This window comes from Vigna unguiculata, chromosome 1 (genome assembly GCF_004118075.2).
Source record: "Vigna unguiculata cultivar IT97K-499-35 chromosome 1, ASM411807v1, whole genome shotgun sequence".
Classification (NCBI taxonomy): domain Eukaryota; kingdom Viridiplantae; phylum Streptophyta; class Magnoliopsida; order Fabales; family Fabaceae; genus Vigna; species Vigna unguiculata.
In genome coordinates this window covers 35,092,377-35,114,993 of record NC_040279.1, presented here as the reverse complement: position 1 = coordinate 35,114,993, position 22,617 = coordinate 35,092,377, and the positions used below count along the sequence as shown (strand labels likewise).

Sequence of the window (22,617 nt, the reverse complement as noted above, 5' to 3'; positions counted from 1 at the left end):
ATGAATGAACTAAACACTTCACTAATACTTATGGTACCGATTCTATCTAATAATAAATAAATGGATATGGTTTAATTTTAAAGTAAAGTACTATACTCTCATTCTCATTTGAAAGTGTGTTTATATATTATTTTTTATATTCAACTTATATATTATTTTTTATATTCAACTTATTATAGAACTATTTGTATGACACTTGTTACTATAAAATTAAATTCAACGGCAAGAATTGATACACAAAGTAGTATTAAATTTTAATCTTAACTTGTTAACGTATTAATCTTGTTTTTACGTGGTTAAATAAATTATTAAAAAAAATTAAAATATTGTATTTGTTATTTATTCCTAAAAATCACTTTAATTAAATAAAATCTAAAATATCCACACAAAAAATAACAATAACAATAAAATATAAAAATAAAATAAATTATAATTATAATAATATTAATTATCACTCGACTCAATCATATGTGAGTTAAATTCAACTTTATCTTCTGTGGACCTGACTCTATTATGCTCAACTTAGGCTTGATTCAACTCATCATAATATATGAACCTTATTGACTTTGAATTTATGTGGATTGAACCCAACTTAAACCCAATTTGAATGACCTGCCTGACTTAGGTTCGGTCCAACCTTGTATGTTTTAACCTGAAACCAATCAATTCTGACCAACATGGGTTGTCCTTACCCATGAAGATTTTATTGTTATTCTAGCCTTGTGAGTTTTTCTTTTACAGGCCTTTTGGTCCTATGAACATTTTTTTGCCTCAGTATAAATCTTATGTGCTAGGCCAATCTAATAGATCCTTTTGTCAATTAAATATGTAACTATTTATGAACATCTCAACTCAGTCTTATGTGAGTCAAACTCAACTGTACCTTCTGTGGACTTGACTATATTATGTTCAACCTGGGCTTAATTCAACTAATTACAATATGAACCCTATTGACCTTAAATTATATGGATTGAACCTAACTTAAACCCAATTTGAATGACCTGCCTAACTTAGGTCCAGCCCAACCTTGTCTGTTTTAACCTGAAATTGATCCATCCTGACCAACATGGGTTGGTTCTTACTCATTAAGATTTTATTGTTATTTTAGCCTTGTGAGTTTTTATTTTACAGGCTTTTTGGTCATGTGGACATTTTTTGTCTCGTACAAATCTGATGGGCTAGGCCAATCTAATAGATCTATTTTGTAAATTGAATATGTAACTATTTGTTAACATCTCAACTCCATCATATGTTAGTCAAACTCAACTCTATTATGTTCAACATAGACTTAATTCAACTCATCACATTATCAATCCTATTGACCTTGAATTTATATGGATTGAACCTAACTTAAACCCAATTTGAATGACCTGCCTGACTTAGGTCCGGCCCAACCTTGTCTGTTTTAACCTGAAAGCGATCCATCCTTATCAACATGGGTTGGTTATTACTCATGAAGATTTTATTGTTATTTTAGCCTTGTGAATTTTTATTTTACAGGCTTTTTGGTCCTACGAACATTTTTTGCCTCAATACAAATCTTATAGGCTAGGCCAATATAATAAAATCTATTTTGTAAATTGAATATGTAACTATTTGTGAACATCTTAACTCAATCATACGTGAGTCAAACTCAACTTTATTTTTTGTGGACCTAATTTTATTATGTTCAATCTGGGCTTAATTCAACTCATCACAATATGAACCCTATTGAGTTTTAATTTATATGGATTGAACCCAACTTAAACCCAATTTGAATGACCTGCCTGACTTAGGTCTGACCCAACCTTGTATGTTTTAACCTGAAACCGATCCATCCTGACCAATATAGGTTGGTCCTTATCCATGAAGATTTTATTGTTATTTTAGCCTTGTGAGTTTTTCTTTTATAAGTTGTTTGGATTTTTGCCTCAGTACAAATCTTATGGGTTAGGCCAATCTAATATATCTATTTTGTAAATTGAATATATAACTATTTGTGAACATCTCAACTCAATCATATATGAGTCAAACTTAACTTTATCTTTTGTGGACTTAACTCTATTATGTTCAACCTGAGCTTAATTCAACTCATCACAATTTGAACCACATTGACCTTGAATTTATATGGATTGAACCTAACTTCAACCCAATTTGAATGACCTGCCTGACTTAGGTCTGACCCAACCTTTATTGTTTTAACCTGAAACCAAACCATCCTGACCAACATGGGTTGGTCCTTACCCATGAAGATTTTATTGTTATTTTAGCCTTGTGAGTTTTTCTTTTACAGGCTTTTTAGTCCTATGAATATTTTTTGCCTCAATGCAAATCTTATGGGCCAGGCCAATCTAATAGATCTATTTTGTAAATTGAATATGTAACTATTCGTGAACATTTCAACTCAATCATATTGAGTCAAACTAAACTTTATCTTTTGTGGACCTCACTCTGTTATGTTCAACCTGAACATAATTCAATTCATCACAGTTTGAACCCTATTGACCTTGAATTTATATGGATTGAACCTAACTTAAACCCAATTTGAATGACCTGCCTGACTTAGGTCCAGCCAAAACTTTTTTGTTTTAACCTGAAACCGATCCATCCTTACCAACATGGGTTGGTGCTTGGGTTGGTCCTTACCAATGAAGATTTTATTGTTATTTTAGTTTTTGCCTTTTGGTCCTGTGAATATTTTTTGCCTCAGTACAAATCTTATGGGCTAGGCCAATCTAATAGATATATTTTGTAAATGTAATATGTATCTATTTGTGAACATCTCAACTCAATCATATGTGAGTCAAACTCAACTTTATGTTTTTTGGACCTGACTCTATAATGTTCAACCTGAGCTTAATTCAACTCATCACAGTTTGAACCCTATTGACCTTGAATTTATATGGATTGAACCTAACTTAAACCCAATTTGAATGACCTGTCTGACTAAGGTTCGACCCAACCTTATATGTTTTAACCTGAAATTGATCCATCCTGACCAACATGGGTTGATCCTTACCCATGAAGATTTTATTGTTATTTTAGCCTTGTGAGTTTTTCTTTTACAAGTTTTTTGATTCTATGAACATTGTTTGCCTCCATACAAATCTTATGGGCTAGGCCAATCTAATAAATCTATTTTATAAATTGAATATGTAACTATTTGTGAACATCTCAACTCAATCATATGTTAATCAAACTCAATTTTATCTTCAGTAAACCTGACTCTATCATGTTCATAGTCAAACTCAACTAATTTTTGTAGCCACAATTTCAAATTTGTATTATCATGACCGACTTCGACCATGAAAGTGTTTAGACAAATTTTGTTTTAGACAAGTTTAGTGAAAACAATGTTATGAAACATTTGTTACCTGATTCATCAAGTGTTGACATGATCATAAAGTTCTCATCACTGAAGAGACGTCTAAGGATGCTATATATTTAGCTCATACTTCACATGGACATTTTATCAAAGTTAAAAATTATGCCTTGATGGTTGGTTTGATGGAAAGAGGAATATATTTTTTGTTCTCAAAATAGCGTGTGTTGTGTGTTATAAACTTTCCGGTTGGACTTAACGATTTTGATATATATATTTATTTCTTATACTTTATGGTAATGTTTTATTTTTGTATATGTTACTCACCATTTCTTGGCTTTTTCATTTAAAGAGGTGTGTGGTGTGTGTTGTAAACAAAGTTATATATTTATTTTGTTGACAATTTTATCATGTAATTTGAAATGCTTCTTCCATTTACTTAAACCATTCTTTATGATATATTTTTTTTGTTATGTTTTATTGACCATTTGTTTGGTGTTGTAAAATCAGTGTGTTGTGTGTTGCAAATACAACATGTACTTATTGTTAGACTATATGGTAATGTTTTTAGTATTGTTTTATTTCTTTGAGCAAATAGTTTTCATTGATTACGTAGTCATTCACATGCTAAAGTGATTATTTTATATAAACTGCATCATACTAACATAATTAAAAATGTTCACACGTAAATCGAGAACATGATTATAATATTATGCAAGGCTTATATTTTCATCAAGATGTATTTCACAAAAACTTTTTCATTCTTATAATTCAGAATCTCATTTAAAACTGTATCTTATTTTTCTTTCAGGAAATATTAACATATTTCATTACAAAGTTTCTATAACACTCATGTATTAATCCCATAATCTGCAAGAAAAATCAGAATGTTGTTAAGCATCATTGAAACCAAATTATTCCAATTTCCAAGCATAATAGAATAACGACAGTAACTAGAAAAAGAAAAGTGTATCTTGAATTCTAAAATGTTCGAAATTGAAATGACTTGTCCTAGTCCCTGCTACAGCAGTTAATGATCACATGTTCCGCTATCAAGTTTTCTCAAAACTAGTGATGATAGTGACGGAGAGGGAGCTGGTTGGGTAGCAAAGGCGGTGGCGGTGAGCTGGTTGGGTGAAGGGTCGGTGGTGACGGAGAGGGAGCTGGTTGGGTAGCATGGGCGGTGATGACGGAGAGGAAGCTGGTTGGGTAGCATGGGCGGTGGTGACGGAGCGGGAGCTGGTTGGGTAGAATGGTCGGTTGTGACGGAGAGAGAGCTGGTTGGGTAGAATAAGCGGTGGTGGTCCGTGCATGTGCAGAAAGAGATAAGGGATAAGACGAAACCCTAATTGAATGAAACCAAATTACGTGGCGTGCTTCAACTGAACCTCACTGTCTCTGGTTTAATGCGAGCAAAACGCACCAGCTCACCTCGTATCGACATTTGAACCCGCGTGTTATGCCAAAGTCTATCTACAGTCTATCTATGAATAACGCCATGAATACAAATTATAAACTAGAATATTTTTTTTTTCCTACTATTACACACTCCAATAAAAATTTATCACAAAACAGATTCTGCTATTTATCTACCATGCAAATGTCAGAGTTGATTCTTGGGAGATTAAATTTTAGCCTGCTCTTCACCGGTAATAATAAACTGTGGGCCGTCAGATCAGAAAATGAAAGCTCAAATTCTCGAAAACTGAAATATGGGTAATTACATAATAAACTGTGCCATTGTAATAAATAGAAATAACAGTGAGAAGAATTTTATTGGTAGCTCTGTTGGTCGGGAAGAGGATCATAATAAAGGAACATTGGAAAGTGGGGAATCTTGTTACACACAAAATATTTCCGTCAACGAGAATAACTTCTATTAAAAAATTAAAAATTGAAGATAAAACCGCCCTAATAAAAATTGTAATGTTAAATATGTCAACAACAAAACAATTAATATAGCAACCATAAAAGAAATAATTAACCTTTAAAAGTTAGGTTGTCAATTTCTTATGATAGAAGTGCTTAAAATTTTTTTTCTCTCTTTTTCATTCATCTTTACGTTCTTACGATCTTACATTGTTATTAAGTATTCCAATCTTTTCATGTTCATTGTATTTATTTTTATCATAGAAAAATATCCATAAAGAGTAAAAAAGTGCATTAACACTTTTTATATATATATATATGATAAATTTATAAGTTATATGACATGATAAAAATAAACTTGTTGAACTGAATCAAATTAACTGAAACAAAATATTTTTGTTTACTGCAGTTTTATTAGTTTGACTCACGGCATTTTAGATTAATTTTTACAAATTTATTTACAATATATAAGTATTAAAGTCTTGTATTACTTTAAAATTTTGGATGTTTATTTTTCATAAGCACACTTTTACTTAAAAGATTATATAATATTAAAATGACAACTTTAATTTCTATCGATTTAACTAAAATAGAATGAATAATATTTAAATCTTTATCTCCTGGCAGGGGAGTGGGACCCTCACAGTTGAATCCGAAGATTTACCTCTTGTAGGCGGCAAACAAACTCAAGTAAAAAAGAGAGGGAAAATAAAAATTGTTGTAAGGCGGCAAAAAATGGCACTATATATACCTCTTCACCCCTCCCCTTCTACTCACCTGCCCGCATCTACATCGTTCCTAATTCATTAGGCAGGTCACGGTTCCGGCTTCCGCTACTGAGGGCGGAGGCCCGATGAGGTATACTTCTTCATCTGAAATCTCTGTATCTTCACTTTTTTATTCGTCGTTCTAAAGCTTCGATTGTATGAATATACTACGGTAGGGTTCGATTGGTTTCATTATGACCATCTTGTCGTCACTGTTCATGTTTTCGTGCGGTTTTTTTATCTTTACTTTGAAATTTAAGATCTTAATTTGTCATTAGCAGATCTAGAAAATGGAAGATTTATAAAGCACGGCATATATATGCATCTAAGATATTGAAATTGAAGTTAAAATCTGATAAATATTACAACTCGAACTACACTGTCATATACAGCAAATTTGGTGCCATTCTACTCTCTTGGTCCTAGTCCTAAACTGAGGATATTGCCAAGTACTTTAGCATGACAATGACTCTGCTATAATACACAGGATACAAGATGAATGTTGAATAATATTTATTGCTCTCGATGCTTCACTTGTCTCCCGAATGCTGGAAAACAATTCTTGCTGATTTTTTATTTTGTTTAAATCAATTTACTGGGTTCGACTTCTCTTTGGTGTTGTCCTTTTTCTTAGGCGTCTTAGGAATCTTAGGCGTCTTAGGCTTCTTGCTAGCTGGGAAGTGTAATCTAGCCAACAGAGGCCGAGGCGATCTCGTTTCCCTGTCAAATCCTCGCACACAGACATATCCTGCAAAACATATTTTGCCCATTTAGATATGTTTGGTTATACAGTTACTTGCCTATCTTGTAGATTATTGTTTGAAAATAAAATCTTACCTCTCCAAAAGTTTTGTTGAATGGTTTGTGTCGATAAACCTGGTTGGCAAAAAGAAATACAGTCAGTTTAATTGTTTTATATTTATCTATTATAATCTAATTTTTTATGAAGCTACCTTTAAATATCGCTGACACGGAGGTCCCAAAATATACCGTTTTCCTACCAAGGTTCCAGATCCAACTGCGGGGAACACTAACTGGGTTTATACTCGAGTCATTATCAGCGAAAACCTGTTGCAAATTATATTTTAGTACTTAATTTAAACCACATGAGGAAAGTAGATTTCACAACGGATAACAACTCTCATTTACCTCATTGACTTGAAAGTAGGTCCCATTTAGTGGAAAGCTCCCTTTCATAGCTGTTCGACATGGTATCTATTCATAAATTATTTACAGTTAGCCTATTGTAGTACTTGCATTCATATGCTAATTACATCTCTAACCAGATTTTTTTTCCAGTATTGTTTATTAGTGACTAATACTCATAAGCAATGCATGATTAAAGCATTCATACCAGGATAGTTCCTCGAACTATCTGTGAATTTGATTCACGGCGACTGTTACATGCATAACATTCATTTTCTTTACAAAGCTGGTCACTGTCCTGAGAGCTGCATCTTATTTCTGGTGGCTGTATGGAATCTGCTGTCTCTCCTGTGGTATACAATGTGTTTGGCAACACGAAAAGCACCAGAAAAAAAAATAATATATAGCAAGACAACCAACTCACGGCTGTAAGTTGCTACAAAAACTAATTTAATTCAAATTAATTTAGAAAGAGCATGTTGTCAATTTTTTTTTTCACCTGGGGTCCATATAGCTAGAAGGTATTTGCCTGGATCATCTGGTTCTCGCATTTCCCACTGTGGTTGATAATTAATTAATAAAATTGACAGATATAATAAAACACTATAATGTTTAATTGAAGTATTAATAACTAACCCCATTCAGAAGAGGATGTGAGTCGGGTAGTTCATAACTGCAAGAAACAGAAAACAATATCAGAATAATGTGCAAGGATTCTTGTTTTTTGTTGTTAATGTTAACTCCTCGTGTTTCCATATTTTAAGGTAAATTTTATTCTGTACTAGGAAATTGTACATCATGTGTTATTTGCTTTTGCAGCACTTTTTGAGTTATTTTCCCCTGTCGTGTTTTTCAACATTAACATTTTTGCATTCCAGTTAAGTAGCCTGAGATGAGTTGGTTTTCCTACTTACACGTAATGCTCTGTTCTCAACCTGCTCACATTCTTCAGTTTGGGTGTAGGTATGCATGCCTCATCCGGATTTAAAGCAACCAAGGCCTTTGACATTTCCCCTTTTTGAAGTTCCATATTTTGTTGCACATAGTTTCGTAGACTCAAATTGAACACTTCCATGTCTACTTCTATGTTTGGAATTTCAAATGAATCCTTTTTGAAGGCGTCCTCTATATCAACAACTCGTGACGGTTGTGAACGTTCAGGCTTTGGACTTGCTGGTTCTTCAACTAGAGGGTGAATGATCATTTGGTTTTGTTGAAGTGCCTCTTCAATTGGATTTTCAGGGAGAAGCAAGGGCATCTGATTTATAACTTGTGATTGCTTCCCCTCGGTTGCATTGTCTCCGGATGTGGCCACCATTCTGTTCTCCTCTGGTGCTGGCAGGGCAAGTCTTGCACTGAAATATTAAATAATGTTTACTTGTAAGTGTGTTTATCATAGTTCGTAACTCGCTTTGATACAAATCATTTAATACTGAAAGTGGCACTGATATAATTTTCTGTGTGGTTTGTTGCAATAACAATTGCCGTTGCCGTCTCACCCCCACCCCAATCAATTGTATCCACGTAATATTAGTTATCATACCTTGCAAAGGCGCTTGCAAAGTGTCTGCATTCCCCTCTCATCGGGCATGCGTTGCAATTCGGTTTGCTTTTAGTACAGAAAACCTACATGAATTGATTTTATTTAGTACAGAAAACCTAACAGGGTTTTACTTAAGTATGGCCATCTCTCTGAATGAGAAAATGTAGTTTACCTTTCCAAATGTGATCAACTGGTAGTGCAGCTCATACCTTCAGCAATTATCAATAAAACAAAAAAAGTTAATTTAGGGAGTTTGATCACGATGGAGAATTTAACAAGGAGGGTGCAGCATCTCAGAAAGTTATGATAAGCAAACTCTTTGAACGTTTCTATGTATGATCTCATTATTTAAATGTTCATATTGACCTTGATAAAATTAAATTTAAAGGAAATTTGAATCAGCAACTAGAAGATACTTATATCATTTAATGTATGACTTTAAATTGAAAATAATCATTACAATGTTCTTTGGTCTAGCTTGCAGAGTCGAGGCCAGAGATATTTTTGTACAGCATCCAACACTGGGTACCTATACAGCACAATGATGTCAGGTTAGCTCTTATTTTCTGACTGAATTACTGCCTTGTTATTTATTGTTGTGGAACTCACAATTCTAGAAGATGCAACTGTAGTGACTCTGGCAGCGGCTGGAGAGGTACCCATCCCAAACGTACCGCTATGCGTCCAACATTTGTGTCCACCTATTGAGGCAATAAACTGTCAATATATTCCATAATCCTTAAGTTTTGTACTTATGTTTTCAACTTACCGGAAATGCAAGATGGTGCAGTGTTAAGAGTCTAACACACTCCACACTTTTCAATCCCAGTCCCTTTATGCTGAGCAAGAACTTTCTGGAGGTATAAATAAATTGAATTAACATAATACATTTTTTCTGCTTGCATGAACAAAACTCTAATTTCCTGTGAGTGTGCATATCTATATATTATGCTAGTGAATTGTTGGTTTGCCAACCCTACCAATTAGGAGATATGATTTCAAAGCAGTTTGATAATATCTAGACTTACTTTGCTTGGTCAGGTGGAACGTCTCTCAGCCACTCAAGATCGATGCCCTCGTGCTTATCAACCAATCGATTGAGGAAACTCTGCACATTAATTCATTTGGCATAATCTGTTATAAGTTTTTAACTATCGGATTAAGGCAGAAGTACTACTCGCCATCTTGAATTCTACCTGAATACGGTCAGCAAGCATGTTGTTCATGCCCCTTTCTTTGATTGTTTTGGATATTTCTTTGACGTCAGCACGTCTCACGGCATCCCAGTCCACAGAGTCCATGGTGTTCTCTGTCTTTTCTCTTTTCCCTGCCCGAGCTTGTGCTTGTACTCTTAAACTATCCCAATCAAAGTTATTCTCTTCTTTCTTTTTGCTTTTTGGTTCCGCCGAGGCAGATTTTTTCTTACCCTTTTCTGAGGCTAATTGCTTTTTACCCTTTCCTTTCCTCTTTTCATGGTTGGGACTACCAACGTCTTTTTGCTTTTCTTTCTGCTTCGATTCTTGAGTTTGACCTGAAATGTGGAAATAATTATGGTGTTCATGACAGTTAACTTCAGAATTTGTCGTTACTTGCAAACAAGTATACTCACTGGTCATGGGTGGTTCTAAAGTGTATGGAGTAGCGTCTGATTTTTCCAAGTTTCCTGTCTGGTTGTCATAGTTCAGGTCTATGGGCTGATCACTTGTTTTTGTAAAGCTCTCGGTTGCTTTGCTTCTTTGCCCATTAACTTCAGGCAACTTGGTTGAACTTGCCATTTCTAAAAGCTCTAGGAATGAAGCCCTGTTATTATAAATATTGAACTGAGCAGTGCTTAACGGGTCTTCTATTTCTGAGTTGCTATCCGAGAATGATCCTATCTTTTCAGGATTTTGATCAGTTGAAAAGTCATGTAACCCTTCCTCAGTCATTACACTTTCCACTGGGCTATGTTCACTGTTATGTCTTTCAACTGATTCAAACATTTTGCTGTCTGATTCATTACCTCGGTTTCCATTTCCTTCTGGATGCACGGTGCAAACTGGTAGTTCATTGTCTGTCGAACTCATGCTCTCCTTGTGGCATGTACTCTCCTTGTGGCATGTACTCGTTGACTTCAGAGGAAATCGAGAAGCAAGTGCCATGAATGCAGAACTGCCAACAAGAAAAGGGAAAATTTGATGTATTGTTTGTTATAATTATGTTTCTCAGAAATTAAGCTTGCATGCTTTATACCTCGAAAGGTGGTCTGATACATTTTGAGTGAGGAATACTCCAACCACAGAATCCACGACAGATCCCTTCCACATCGAAAAGCGCCTGTCTCCTGTGGTATGTATTATGTTATTAGTACTTGAACTGTGTAACTCAATATGCAGAATGGAAGACATTTTTTTAAATTAATTCATCATCGTTTTTACTTTTGATAAATTGGTGGTTAAATGCATCTTAAGAGAAAAAAGTTTTTCTTAATTTAGTGCAATGTATTATAGTTTTAGTACCAATGAGAGTTTTGCTGTTTCTGTGGAATGATGGTTGGTAATTCATTGAGTGCCCTATTTTCGGTTGGCTTTTCTTATAGATGGTCTTTGTGGATAAACCATTTTAAAAACATTTTTAGGAGAAAAAAATGTAAAAGTTTTTTATGCATACTAATTTATAAAAGCTTTTTCATATTTGATCTTTTCAAAATCTGGTTTAACTACATAAGCTAGCAATAACAAATGGCAGAGACGGTTGGTGCATAGCATGTATATTTTTCAATTGTGAATAGTGCTTAGATTTTCATGACAATATCATTCATACCTTGTACTCGATGCATCTTTGCAATGAATGTCTCTGCCCTTCCCCGAAACACTTTTCGTTCTTGTTCCCACCATATCGCCTTTTCTGCATCACTTCCATCAATCCCACTACTATTACTATCCTCAAGTAAAAGCGTCCAAACTTTAGCTGTTTCCTCATCAAGATAAACTTTAGGTCGTACGCTCTGCTTTTTGGGTTTGTAGGGAACGATGGTGCCATTTGGCTGGTTATAAGGAACAAGCTGTCCATGCGACTCAAGCTCTTGGGCTTCAAGCACTTGGGCTTCTCTATTGATGTTTAGGAACGTAAATTGCTCTGTTAAACCGTCCACAATTTTTTTCCATTTTTTCCATTCTTCTACACAGGCTGCATGGTAGAATTGTGTGTTGTAAAACAATCATAATGTTATTTGAATAAAGATATAAAACAGTTAAGTTGAAATACCTTGTCTTTCATTTTTGCAGGAGGATGCAGAATTGACAGGACTTCTTCTCTTTCCTGTTCGTTTCTTTTTTGGTAGTGATGGTCCTATATCTGCAAATAAAGCATCAATGCATGTCTGTGGCCCTTCTACATCACCAAATGTTCGTCTAGCAGAGGTACCTGTTTGCTTTGCAGTATGTGATAGATCAACATGAGTTCTTGTAGAAGCTCTTGATCTGCTTTTGGTCGGCCTCTTCTGCCCTAAGGATAAGGCGTACTGAAGGGGATGTTTGTCCTGAATCAAGACTGGGACTCCAGCTGCAGTATAATCTGAACCAGAGGCCCAGCAAGATTTACGTGGTGCCTCGGAAATTCTCCCCTTGACGCTTCTCCTTTTCTTCTGAACATTTGGAAATTGAACCTCATACTTCAGGTTCAGGTAGTATGCCTGCATAGCATTATGTTCTGCTCCTAACAGATTAATGCTGGTATTATCTGCCTGTTCAATACCAGGTTGTTTTCTCTTAGAACCGAGAGCTTGTAATCCACATCCTTTGCCCCAACCGTCTCTGCCAATGGAGTTATTTGGACACTCTTGAAGTCCATTATGATCAGCCACCCAATTGCTTGAGCTGCTGGCATTGGCAAAGGGCGTATTTTCAAAATTCAAGGACCTATTACATGTCTTCGCGGTTGATGCAGGCCCCGATGTCCAATCTCCTCTCCCTTCTGTTTGTGGAGTAGAAGCTGTGTTCAATCCTTTCCTTTGCTTCCTCTTGTCAGCTCGGTTTTTTTTAGATTGAACAGTTTCTGCAGCGGCTTTCTTGATTGTTCTTTTTGGTTGGCCTTCGTTTATGACCTTGGGCCGGTGCTTTCTTGTTTTTGGTTTTGGTTGAGGCGTTTTATTCAGGTCAATGCCCCGGCTTATCTCCTCTTGTGGTGCTGATACAGCAGCCACTTCTGTTGTCAGCTCATTTATTTTGCTGTGAGGATTATAGCACATTGTGGATGTGGTGTTATGGTCTTCCCCTTCGCGGTTCCTTTCTTCAATGGCATCTTTTCTGGTTTCTGCTGCAATGACAACATCTTGGTGTGGTGCAATTTGAGCAAATGTCTTGCTACAGTAATCGAAGTATGATGAGCCTGCAACATGAAATTGTTTAAATGTCAATTAGAGTCGGACTATTACAATGAAATGTAATGTGCAAGCCCCAATGCCCAAGATATGGATCAAAATAGTCACAAAAGACAATCGGTCTGCTGATTTATCACTAGCATGATTGGAGAGCTGAAGTTTCAAATTTTAACTTTTTCTTTTAGAAGTTTGTAAAACAAACTATGCTTTGATTTAGTAGTTTAAATTTGTAAGTGTGTATCTGTTTCCTTGTAACACAATGCTCTTTTGTTTCTGAAAGCTGTGGTTTATGATTATTTTCTGAGCTGTTTTTTCGTTTACAAGCGCACTCTTTTTCGTATGCAGGAACTATTTTTCTATCATTTATTCTAACAAAAACTAATTTTTATAATGGAAAATAATTGGTTATATACATGGTTGTTTAATGAGAAAAATATAGGTTTCTATTCTGTTCTAAGCATGTTCTAAATGAAACACAAAATAGGGAAATAATCTAACAACTTCATGAGACGCTACGGAGAGAAAAATACAAGTGTAACCATGCATAAAAATACAAAGTTGTTGTTCAGAGCAGTTGAACAAGTAACAGAACCCAGATAGAATTAGGATGCGAGCATTCAATGACCAGTAAAATTTATCTAGTTTTTCCTATAGATGTTTTTTCTAGCGAACTTGGATCCTCTGTTGATGTTCTTTTGTCGAACTAATATGTAACAATGTGAAGCAACAATTTGATTGCGCTAAATGCAGCAGAGGATCCACAAGCTCGTTTCTTACATCTGTTTAGTTCAAACATCTAATTTTATGACACCATCCGTAACGCCGTACTAAATGTTACATTTCAATTTTGAAAGTATGGGTTTTACTTTGTTCAGCTGTTGCACATTGCGGGGGAGTAGATATTCTCCAATGGAGCAAAGACATGACCCGCTACAGTATTTAATCTATCCAATTTTCATTTGATGATAAAAAAAAAGATTAGATTACTAAAACATAATTAACGGTTAAAATCATCTGAAAAGTGTTTACTATGACTGCAGACGATGAATGCCCCATTGCCGGTAATGGACACCGGCGAAGTGCCTGTGCACGCTCAAATGAAAATTTTAATAGAATGCGAAAAAATATGACTGCTCTTACCCGGAAGGTCTTCATACTGGTTACGGATAGTATTGGGAAACGGTTGCTCCACACCGAGAAACTGATGATGACCAAAAGATGAATAGTTCGGGATGAACTGTGAATTATACGGCGGAATAAATTGGCTCAAAAGATCTTCATTTGTTGCAGCAGAATTTGCCGATGGTGCCAATGGTGCCAATGGTGCCAATGGAACCTCTGACTGGGTCAAAAGTTGGGAAATGCCGTTACTTGAACTGGGGAAGCCATCAAAAGATATTTGTACGCCATTTCCGGTAGCGAGATGGCTGAAAGGCGCGGGTTCGTAGCGGTGGATAGGCCAGTTGCTTATCTCTGGAAACGCTGAGAAATCAAAACCAGCAGGTATCCCATTGGAATGAGATACGAACTGGTTTGCCATCTCAGGAGTCCAGATCGGCACTGGCCTTGGAATCATGGTGGGGACGGTGGGGACGGTGGGGATGATGGGGACGGTGGGGATGGTGGGGACCTGAGCAGCCTGCTCCTCAACCTTGCTTTTGTTTGATTTTCCAAACTCCATTTTTACTTGCTTTAGAACTTTCACTTAGAACTTCACTGGGAAAAAGAAAAAAATCCTTCTGCAAAAGGATTTTTCGGGGACACACCTGCCAGCGGAAAATGAAAGTGGTTTCGGAAGACAAACATCAATAAATAAGAAAAAAATAAGAAAAAATAAAGTACAGAACACATATGCAGTTTTTCAACATTAAAAAAGATGAGTTTCTGAATTACCTCTGAAAGTAACCGGTGACTGATAAAGCTGGTGCTAGTAAGATAGTACTTACTGAAATTTAAAGAAATTAATTAAAATTAAAATTCCAAACCTGTCTATGGAGAGTGTTGGGAAGAAGAAGGAAGACTGCACACAATAAACAATATTGGGTGACTGTAGCTGCTACCTCCGTTTTTCGCTCGCGCTGAATAGGAAGTTTCACGCGACCAAAACCGAAGTTGAAGTAGAAAATCGGAGAATTTCGTGCGGATGTTGTTACGGATAGATTTTGCGAGTCAATGCCGGAGATCTGATTTCACATATCTATATGCGGCAAATAATGGGATATATATATATATAACATTTCCACCGAATGTGAGAGACCAGGAAAGAGAGAACCTACACGAATTTCTATGAGCTTGCATATGCACCCCTGAGCTATTTTAATTTACTTTATCACTTCTATTCTCCTTCCAGGATTGTATTTAATTAGATTAAAAGTGAACTTTTTTTTCTATTTTGTCTTATGTTTGGTCGCATTAAATATTTCTATCCTAGGACCAACTCAACGCGACGCGACGACAAGAGTAATGATACACGCACATCAACCTCGAACGAGGATACATGCACATTTTAAAACGTAAAAGTTTTGCATGTGCATGTATACATATTTCACGTAAAGTTTATAAACTTTACGTGAATAGTGATATTTATCGATTCTTTCACAAAAAATTGTAAAATAAATAATATTAATTTTATCGTACAATTTATATGATATTTAAATATTTGTTAAATATTTTAATAAGCTTATAACGTCTTTCAAAGTAAAAGACTGTTAAAAGTAATTTTTAAATTAACTAATATTTTTAATGTTAAAATTGCAAACCAAATTGTCGTTTCTATTTTATATAATTAATATCCATAAAGTTATTATCAGTTTTAAATTACTATCCTTATGTAACAAAAAATATCGGCATCCTTATCAATTTGTTTACCTGTCTTAAAACAAACAGTCTTGAATGATAAAATAATTTATTATACTTTAAAAACTATTTAATATGTTATATTAAATATTTGACATGATTTATTTAATAATGTTAAATACGGTACATGAGTTTTCCTATAACAACTGTAAATGTAATTATTTATTAAAATAAAATTATGGGTAAAACTTAGCGAAGGAAAACGTAAACTACTTGTGTTCTACAAGTATTCAGGGAAAAGTTTGTTAAAATATACATTTGTTTATTAATGACATTACTTTTAAGTTTAAAGTAAAATACATTAACAAAACAAAAGAAGTACAATTAAAATTTCAAAATGTTTGTTACATTTTTGTTTAAATCTTTGGAATTTCTTTTTCATGTATTACTTTCTTAAGACAGTAGCCCCTACATACTAAGTCATTAAAAAACATTTATGATATTAATAAATGATCCTTAATTAATAGCATTGAAATAAACATTACAAATAAATAAAAGTAACTTTTAATAATTGAAACATTATTTTTTTTACCTTTTATTTGTTATATCGAGAAAAAAATGAAATAAAAGTAACTTTTAATAATTGAGAAAGTGTCTCACAAAATATCACAAAATATGAGTACAATTGTATAAAATATATAACAAAAAGGAACCACATTTTAACGTATTTAGTTTAATTATTTCAAACTAATTATTTTAGCTTATACAAGCCATCAACTTGAAACTAATAATAGGTAATTCAATTTCTAGATTATTGTTTTTAGATATTTAGGTACTTTTTCCTATTCAAGTAAAAAATACCCTAAACCCTAAACTTGATTTTGTATTAATCTCTGTAGATATACATCCACATCTCATGAAAATGCTACTAGATCAAATTTTTAATAATATGTAAACTCTTCTGAAACACTTCTATGAATATGTCAATAAAAGTGCACTACTAGTAAAAGTTATGGTGTTATATAAGTTATTTCTTTCTAATACATATATTTTTATATTTCTACAAATTCGTTTAACACAATTCATGTTTAAAACTGACTATAAAATAATATTTTCATGATACTTAATCTTGAAATTAGCTTTTCTTAAAAAAAATCCAAAATAACTAGTTTTTTTTATTTATTTACAATACTCAGTACTGTTTTCAAAAGTAATAAGTAAATAAATAAAATATCCAACTCATCTTTTAGAATCAATGTGTCTTCAATGAATTCTTTCATTTCTTTCCATATCACTACACTGTAACCCTAAAAATCACTTCATTGTACCGTTAGAAGTCTTCAAACCCAACACAGATTTTACTGGCAAAAGACTCGTCCATTGGTCGAAAAAACTTTGTATGACACACCAACGTTTATATTTATCTTTTGAGTATAAATTTTACCGTTTGAAGTATGAATGCATGCATGATTCTCCCTGACACTGCAAATTGACACGCCAATGCTATTGTTATAATTATTTTGGTTATCTTTCCCAAGCGATGAAGACACGAACATGAAGACATGCAGTGCTGTGTATTGTTGCAGCCATGGCGTGTCACAAGAAAAATGCAGTAACCAGAAAGAACCTGCCACGTACCTTCAACCGACCACCACCGCTTCCTTCTCCAATCCATATCCTTTAGGTTTGGTAAAACACTGTAAAACTTGCATTGGATGAACAAATTTTAATCATTTATATTAATTTAATCTCATACATGCAGTAATATTATATAAACGGTCATATAGGTGATGAAGTTGGCAAAATTTAAAAAGTAAACTTGCAGGAGTTGACTAATAGTAAGTTAGACCAAATTAATTATAAATTATATCTCAGATTTGATGTGTTGAAAAAACTTAAGACAGATATTAATTAGTATTTATAATAAGGATATCAGTTGAGGAAATAAAAGTATTTATTATGTGTATCAAAATATAAAATTTATTTAATGTTTACTTTCTCAACTAACTTTAAACCTTTTGATGTGATGTATCTTATGTTTCATGGCAAGTGTGATAGGATATTTATTAGTCAGATTCATTATTAGTCAAAAATATATCTTGAAGGTTATGTTTAGATGAAAACAAAATCCACTTCATACATGAGAGATGTAAATGAATAGTACTGTAAATATTTTGATAAAATTAATTACTTAACTAGTTCATAAATATAAAATAAGGTATTATTAAATTTTATATAATGTTATTCCAATCAAATTTTATTTTAAGAATATTTCAAAAACAAAAATGTTTTGCAGAGTAGAACCTATTATTAAGACGTTGAAGGGTAAAGTAAGCATCTAAGTACATCGAAGTACCAACTTCACTGACTCACTTTTGCCCTTGACCATTCGTAATATTCGACACAACACGTTGAAAATTGGTCTCGCCGCAAATATACTCTGTCAAAGTTACTTTAATATTATATACAAAATAACTGTTGGACACCACAATAATACTAAATCTTATTTAAAAATAATACTATACAGTATAGTTTTCATAATACATGTTGTGTTTAAAAAAAATGGTAATATTTCTCTAATTGCATTATAGAGAAATATCTAAAAGATGACGATAATACGATCAAAATACCTGGTGAGTAATTTTATGTGTATTTTACTTTAAATATAATTGCTTTATTATTTGTCATTCGTACATGCTATATGTGACACGAGGTATTCATGCACTGGAATAGTCGATCACGCAATCTTTAATTTTATTATCGTGTGTCTTTTCTATATAGTTTTTGTTTGACTTGTAGGTTTTATATATATATTGAGATTTGTGCTATTAAAATATAATTTTTATTAATAAAAGTGACAACGGATTTCTGATACAATTGATCATTTCAAGGCTAACGATAACATCTACTTGCATTGCTGCTAAAATATTTTAATAAATATATGCCAAAAGAGATACTACTAGTAGGATAGAGTTTTTCTCACTATATATCTCTTTTTAATATATTTTTACATTTTTTTATATAGTTAATATTTTAAAATTGAATTATAGCTAAAAGAAATAACATTTTCTTGAACTTTTCCATTTCTTTCAAAATCACTACACTGTTTATCTTTGTAAATATAGTTTTCATTACCAACAATCCAAAGCAACACATACATTAATGAACAAAAGCTCATCTATTGGTTGAAGAAGAAACTTTTACATGACAGAACACTTTTCTTTATCTCAGTATGTAAAATTTTACCGTTGGAGATTTGAAGTGCATGCATGATGCTACCTGTCACTGAAAACTGGCATGCTAACGTTAACGTTATAATTGTTTTATTTATCTTCCCCAAACGATGAAGACAAGAACATGAACGCAGTGCTGTAAATAGCAGCCATGGCGTGTCACAAGAAAAATGCAGCTTTCGATCGATCCAGAAAGAAGCTGCCACGTCAAGAAACCGACCGCCACCGTTTGCTTCTCCAATCAATATCGTTTACGTACTGTGAAACTTGCATGCAGTGCTTTATTTTAATATTAGATAATACAACTTGACAACTAATATATATTAAGTTATCAATTTTTATACGTTTACACGTTTAAATTTCGCATAGGTCATGCATTCGGTGGTATAGAAAGTAAAGTTATTTTTCTTTTCTTAATTTATAACTTTTACTATTTGAATTTATTTTCTTTTATTTTAGTTTCTTCATTCTATATCACTAATTATATTGATATTTTATTTCTCATGACTAGTTTATGCATTTCTTAAAGGTATCATACCTTCTTTGTTTGCTGTCCTTCTTCCTGATTGAAGTGTGGAAGGACTTGAGTAATATTCTGTTTTGTCATTTTTTTTATATTTGAATTCTGTTAATTCTGTGTTTATAAAAATCAGTTGATTTGAGGTGGATTTGGACCAAATTATAAACTAGTAACTCAAATCTTCTGTGTTAAGAAAACTTAAGACAGATATTAATTAGTATTTAAGGGCATCAGTTGAGAAAATAAAAGTATTTGTTATGTGTATCAAAATATAAAAGTTATTTAATGTTTACTTTATAAGTAACCTTAAACATGTTATGTAATGTATTAATGATTTATGGTAAGTGTGTTAGGATATTTATTAGTCAGATTCATTAACCAGAATATTTCTTGAAGGTTATGTTTGATAAAATTTGTCTGTTACTTGACAGATGAAAATTAATTGAGCAGTAACCGTTTGATAAAATTAGTTATTTAAATATTTCATTAATATAAACAGGTATATTCATACAAAATAATCGTTGTTGTTTCAGTTATCTCTAGTTTAAGTATAGTTTTCTTAGTTAATTTTAACCCTTTGATACTTTTGTTTCAACATAAAACATTCTACTAAAAATAAATAAATCATAACTATTTTCAATCTGTTGGAGTACAAATTTTTATTTCTTTTATAAATTAATATAATTTTTTAAGAAAATATTATACTATTGTGTAATAAAAATTAACTAAATAGACCATAACTAAGTTAAAATAAATAAAAATTCTTGAAAATCAGAATATTTGTTTATACATATTCTTTTTAATTTTAGGGTTTAGTTATTTTTATTAATTTTATACAACAAATCCTTTTTAATTATTTTATTAATTTTATTTTATAAGTAATATTTGTAAATTTAATTGTTTTTTATTTAACTATTTTTAAATTTAATATTTTTAAAATAATAATTATTTATAATAATACTATTATTTTATATCACTAAAATAATGAACGACAATGTACATGGTGGATAGTAAGTGATAAAATGGCTGTATATAAAAGATTGTTGTAGTACTAAAATGTAGGAGTCCATTATATTATTATTATTATTATTATTATTATTATTATTATTATTATTATTATTATTATTATTATTATTATTGTTATTATTATTATTATTTAGTTTATAAGTGTTGAGTAAAAACGTAATAGAAAACAATAACATGTAAATGCTAAGAGAGAAAGAAAAAATATTACATATAAGACCAAAATAATTACATATTAAATTAATTTTAAGAAAATAAAAAATTAAATTGAAAGATGAATTATTTTTTATAAAAAAAAAGTTGTTATATATTATTTTCTGAAAATATAATCCTACTACATTATTAAGTTATGATATTTTATTTATTCATGAGAGTTATATCGACTATTTATTTATATTAAATTTAATAATTAAAAAATATTATGTTTTTATTATTGAATTATCTATTTTCATCTAATAATTTCAGAATCTAACAAGTCTTTCTTTTAGTTATGATCTGATAATCCATTCACAATTTCATTGCTTTTAAAGGATGTGTATCATGGTAATAAAAAATTTTATAACAAAAATTTTACAACATATAATCTGAACCATTTGTTTTAATATTTATGTTAAAATACTTCGTTGGTCCTCATTTTTGTCGCAAAATCTCAATTTGGTCATCGTATTTTTATTACTTTCAATTAGGTCCTCAGTTTTTGTAAATTAGTATCAATTAAGTATTTTTCATTAGTAGAGAACTAACACCGTTAAGTAGGTGCTACGTGTCTTAAATTTCTTTTCAATTTTTTATTTTAAAAAAATATTTATGTCACAGTGTGCCACATGTCAATCTAATATGGTGACACGTGTAAAAAATGAGGACCAAATTGAAATTCATACAATAATTTGACACGTGTCACCATATTAGATTCACACCTGGAACACTACAAACCTGACACATGGCATAAATATTTAAAAGAAAATTAAAAATTAAAAAAATTAAAAAAAAACGAGGAGCTGACACGTGACACTTACATAAAGGTGTTAGTTCTCTACTAACGGAAAGGACCTAATTGATACTAATTTACAAAAATGAAGACCTAATTGAGACTAATAAAAATATGAGGACCAAATTGAGATTTTACGACAAAATCGAGGACCAATAGAGTATTTTAACCTAATATTTATTAGTGTAAACTACCGATGTTTATTTTATTAAGGACAAAACCTTGGTCTATATTTTATTTATACGTATAGAAACAAATAATTTAGAATATTTATTTTTAATATAGATTGTTCATGTGTAAGATGTTGTATGTAACAGAATTAGGGGTGACAAAACAGGCTAGTTCGACTCGTATTGGTCGGCCCGTATGTGACCCGTCAAAAACGGGCCAAGCCAAACTAGCCCGTCAAACAAAAAATGGGCCAATAATCAAAACCCGTCCTTAATAGGATATTTATAAATAAAAAATGGTCTATATTTTATTTATACGTATAGAAACAAATAATTTAGAATATTTATTTTTAATATAGATTGTTCATGTGTAAGATGTTGTATGTAACAGAATTAGGGGTGACAAAACAGGCTAGTTCGACTCGTATTGGTCGGCCCGTATGTGACCCGTCAAAAACGGGCCAAGCCAAACTAGCCCGTCAAACAAAAAATGGGCCAATAATCAAAACCCGTCCTTAATAGGATAGGTTAACGGGCCGGGTTGACCCGTCTAGTTTTTTTTTAAATTTTTTAAAAGTTTTTTAATTTGTTTTCAAATTTGTTAAATTTGTTTATATATACATATAAATTATTATTAAAGTCATATTTAATCAAATAAAATATTTTTTAAACTTTTAATTGATTAGTTGATGTTTTTAATTAGATAATTACATATTAAATTATTCAATTATAACTAATAATTCAAATTTAATTTGTAGGTGTTAATGATATAAATTACAATATTATTATATATTTGTACATTTAAAATATATAATATAAAAAATTAATCTTTTTAATTACTTTAATTTTATTTTTTTAAAACGAGCCAATGGGTGAGGACGGGCTTGTCCCCCTTTGGCCC

General features: G+C 32.2%; 1 protein-coding gene across 3 annotated transcripts; it reads right to left on the bottom strand.

The window, feature by feature from the left end:
* Positions 1-5,938: 5,938 nt before the first annotated feature.
* Positions 5,939-13,317, bottom strand: LOC114185397 (protein ROS1-like). 3 transcript variants are annotated; one of them, XM_028073103.1, is made up of 19 exons: positions 11,873-13,317; positions 11,429-11,794; positions 10,859-10,949; positions 10,236-10,777; positions 9,823-10,157; positions 9,655-9,734; positions 9,396-9,480; positions 9,236-9,327; positions 9,087-9,155; positions 8,799-8,835; positions 8,627-8,709; positions 7,998-8,438; positions 7,720-7,756; positions 7,583-7,640; positions 7,292-7,431; positions 7,087-7,152; positions 6,891-7,005; positions 6,775-6,813; positions 6,254-6,685 (listed from the first exon to the last, which is right to left on the bottom strand). In XM_028073103.1, the coding sequence occupies exons 1-19, from the start codon at positions 12,852-12,854 to the stop codon at positions 6,525-6,527; spliced, it is 3,819 nt and encodes a 1,272-aa protein (XP_027928904.1). In that variant the 5' UTR covers positions 12,855-13,317; the 3' UTR covers positions 6,254-6,524. The 3 variants fall into 3 exon arrangements, with proteins under 3 accessions (XP_027928912.1, XP_027928922.1, XP_027928904.1); XM_028073111.1 differs by lacking the exons at positions 6,254-6,685; positions 6,775-6,813; positions 6,891-7,005; ... (2 more) ...; positions 7,583-7,640; positions 7,720-7,756 and adding an exon at positions 5,939-6,032 and having other exon boundaries at positions 8,051-8,438; XM_028073121.1 differs by lacking the exons at positions 6,254-6,685; positions 6,775-6,813; positions 6,891-7,005; ... (2 more) ...; positions 7,583-7,640; positions 7,720-7,756 and adding an exon at positions 5,954-6,028 and having other exon boundaries at positions 8,036-8,438.
* Between the last annotated feature and the right edge of the window lie 9,300 nt (positions 13,318-22,617).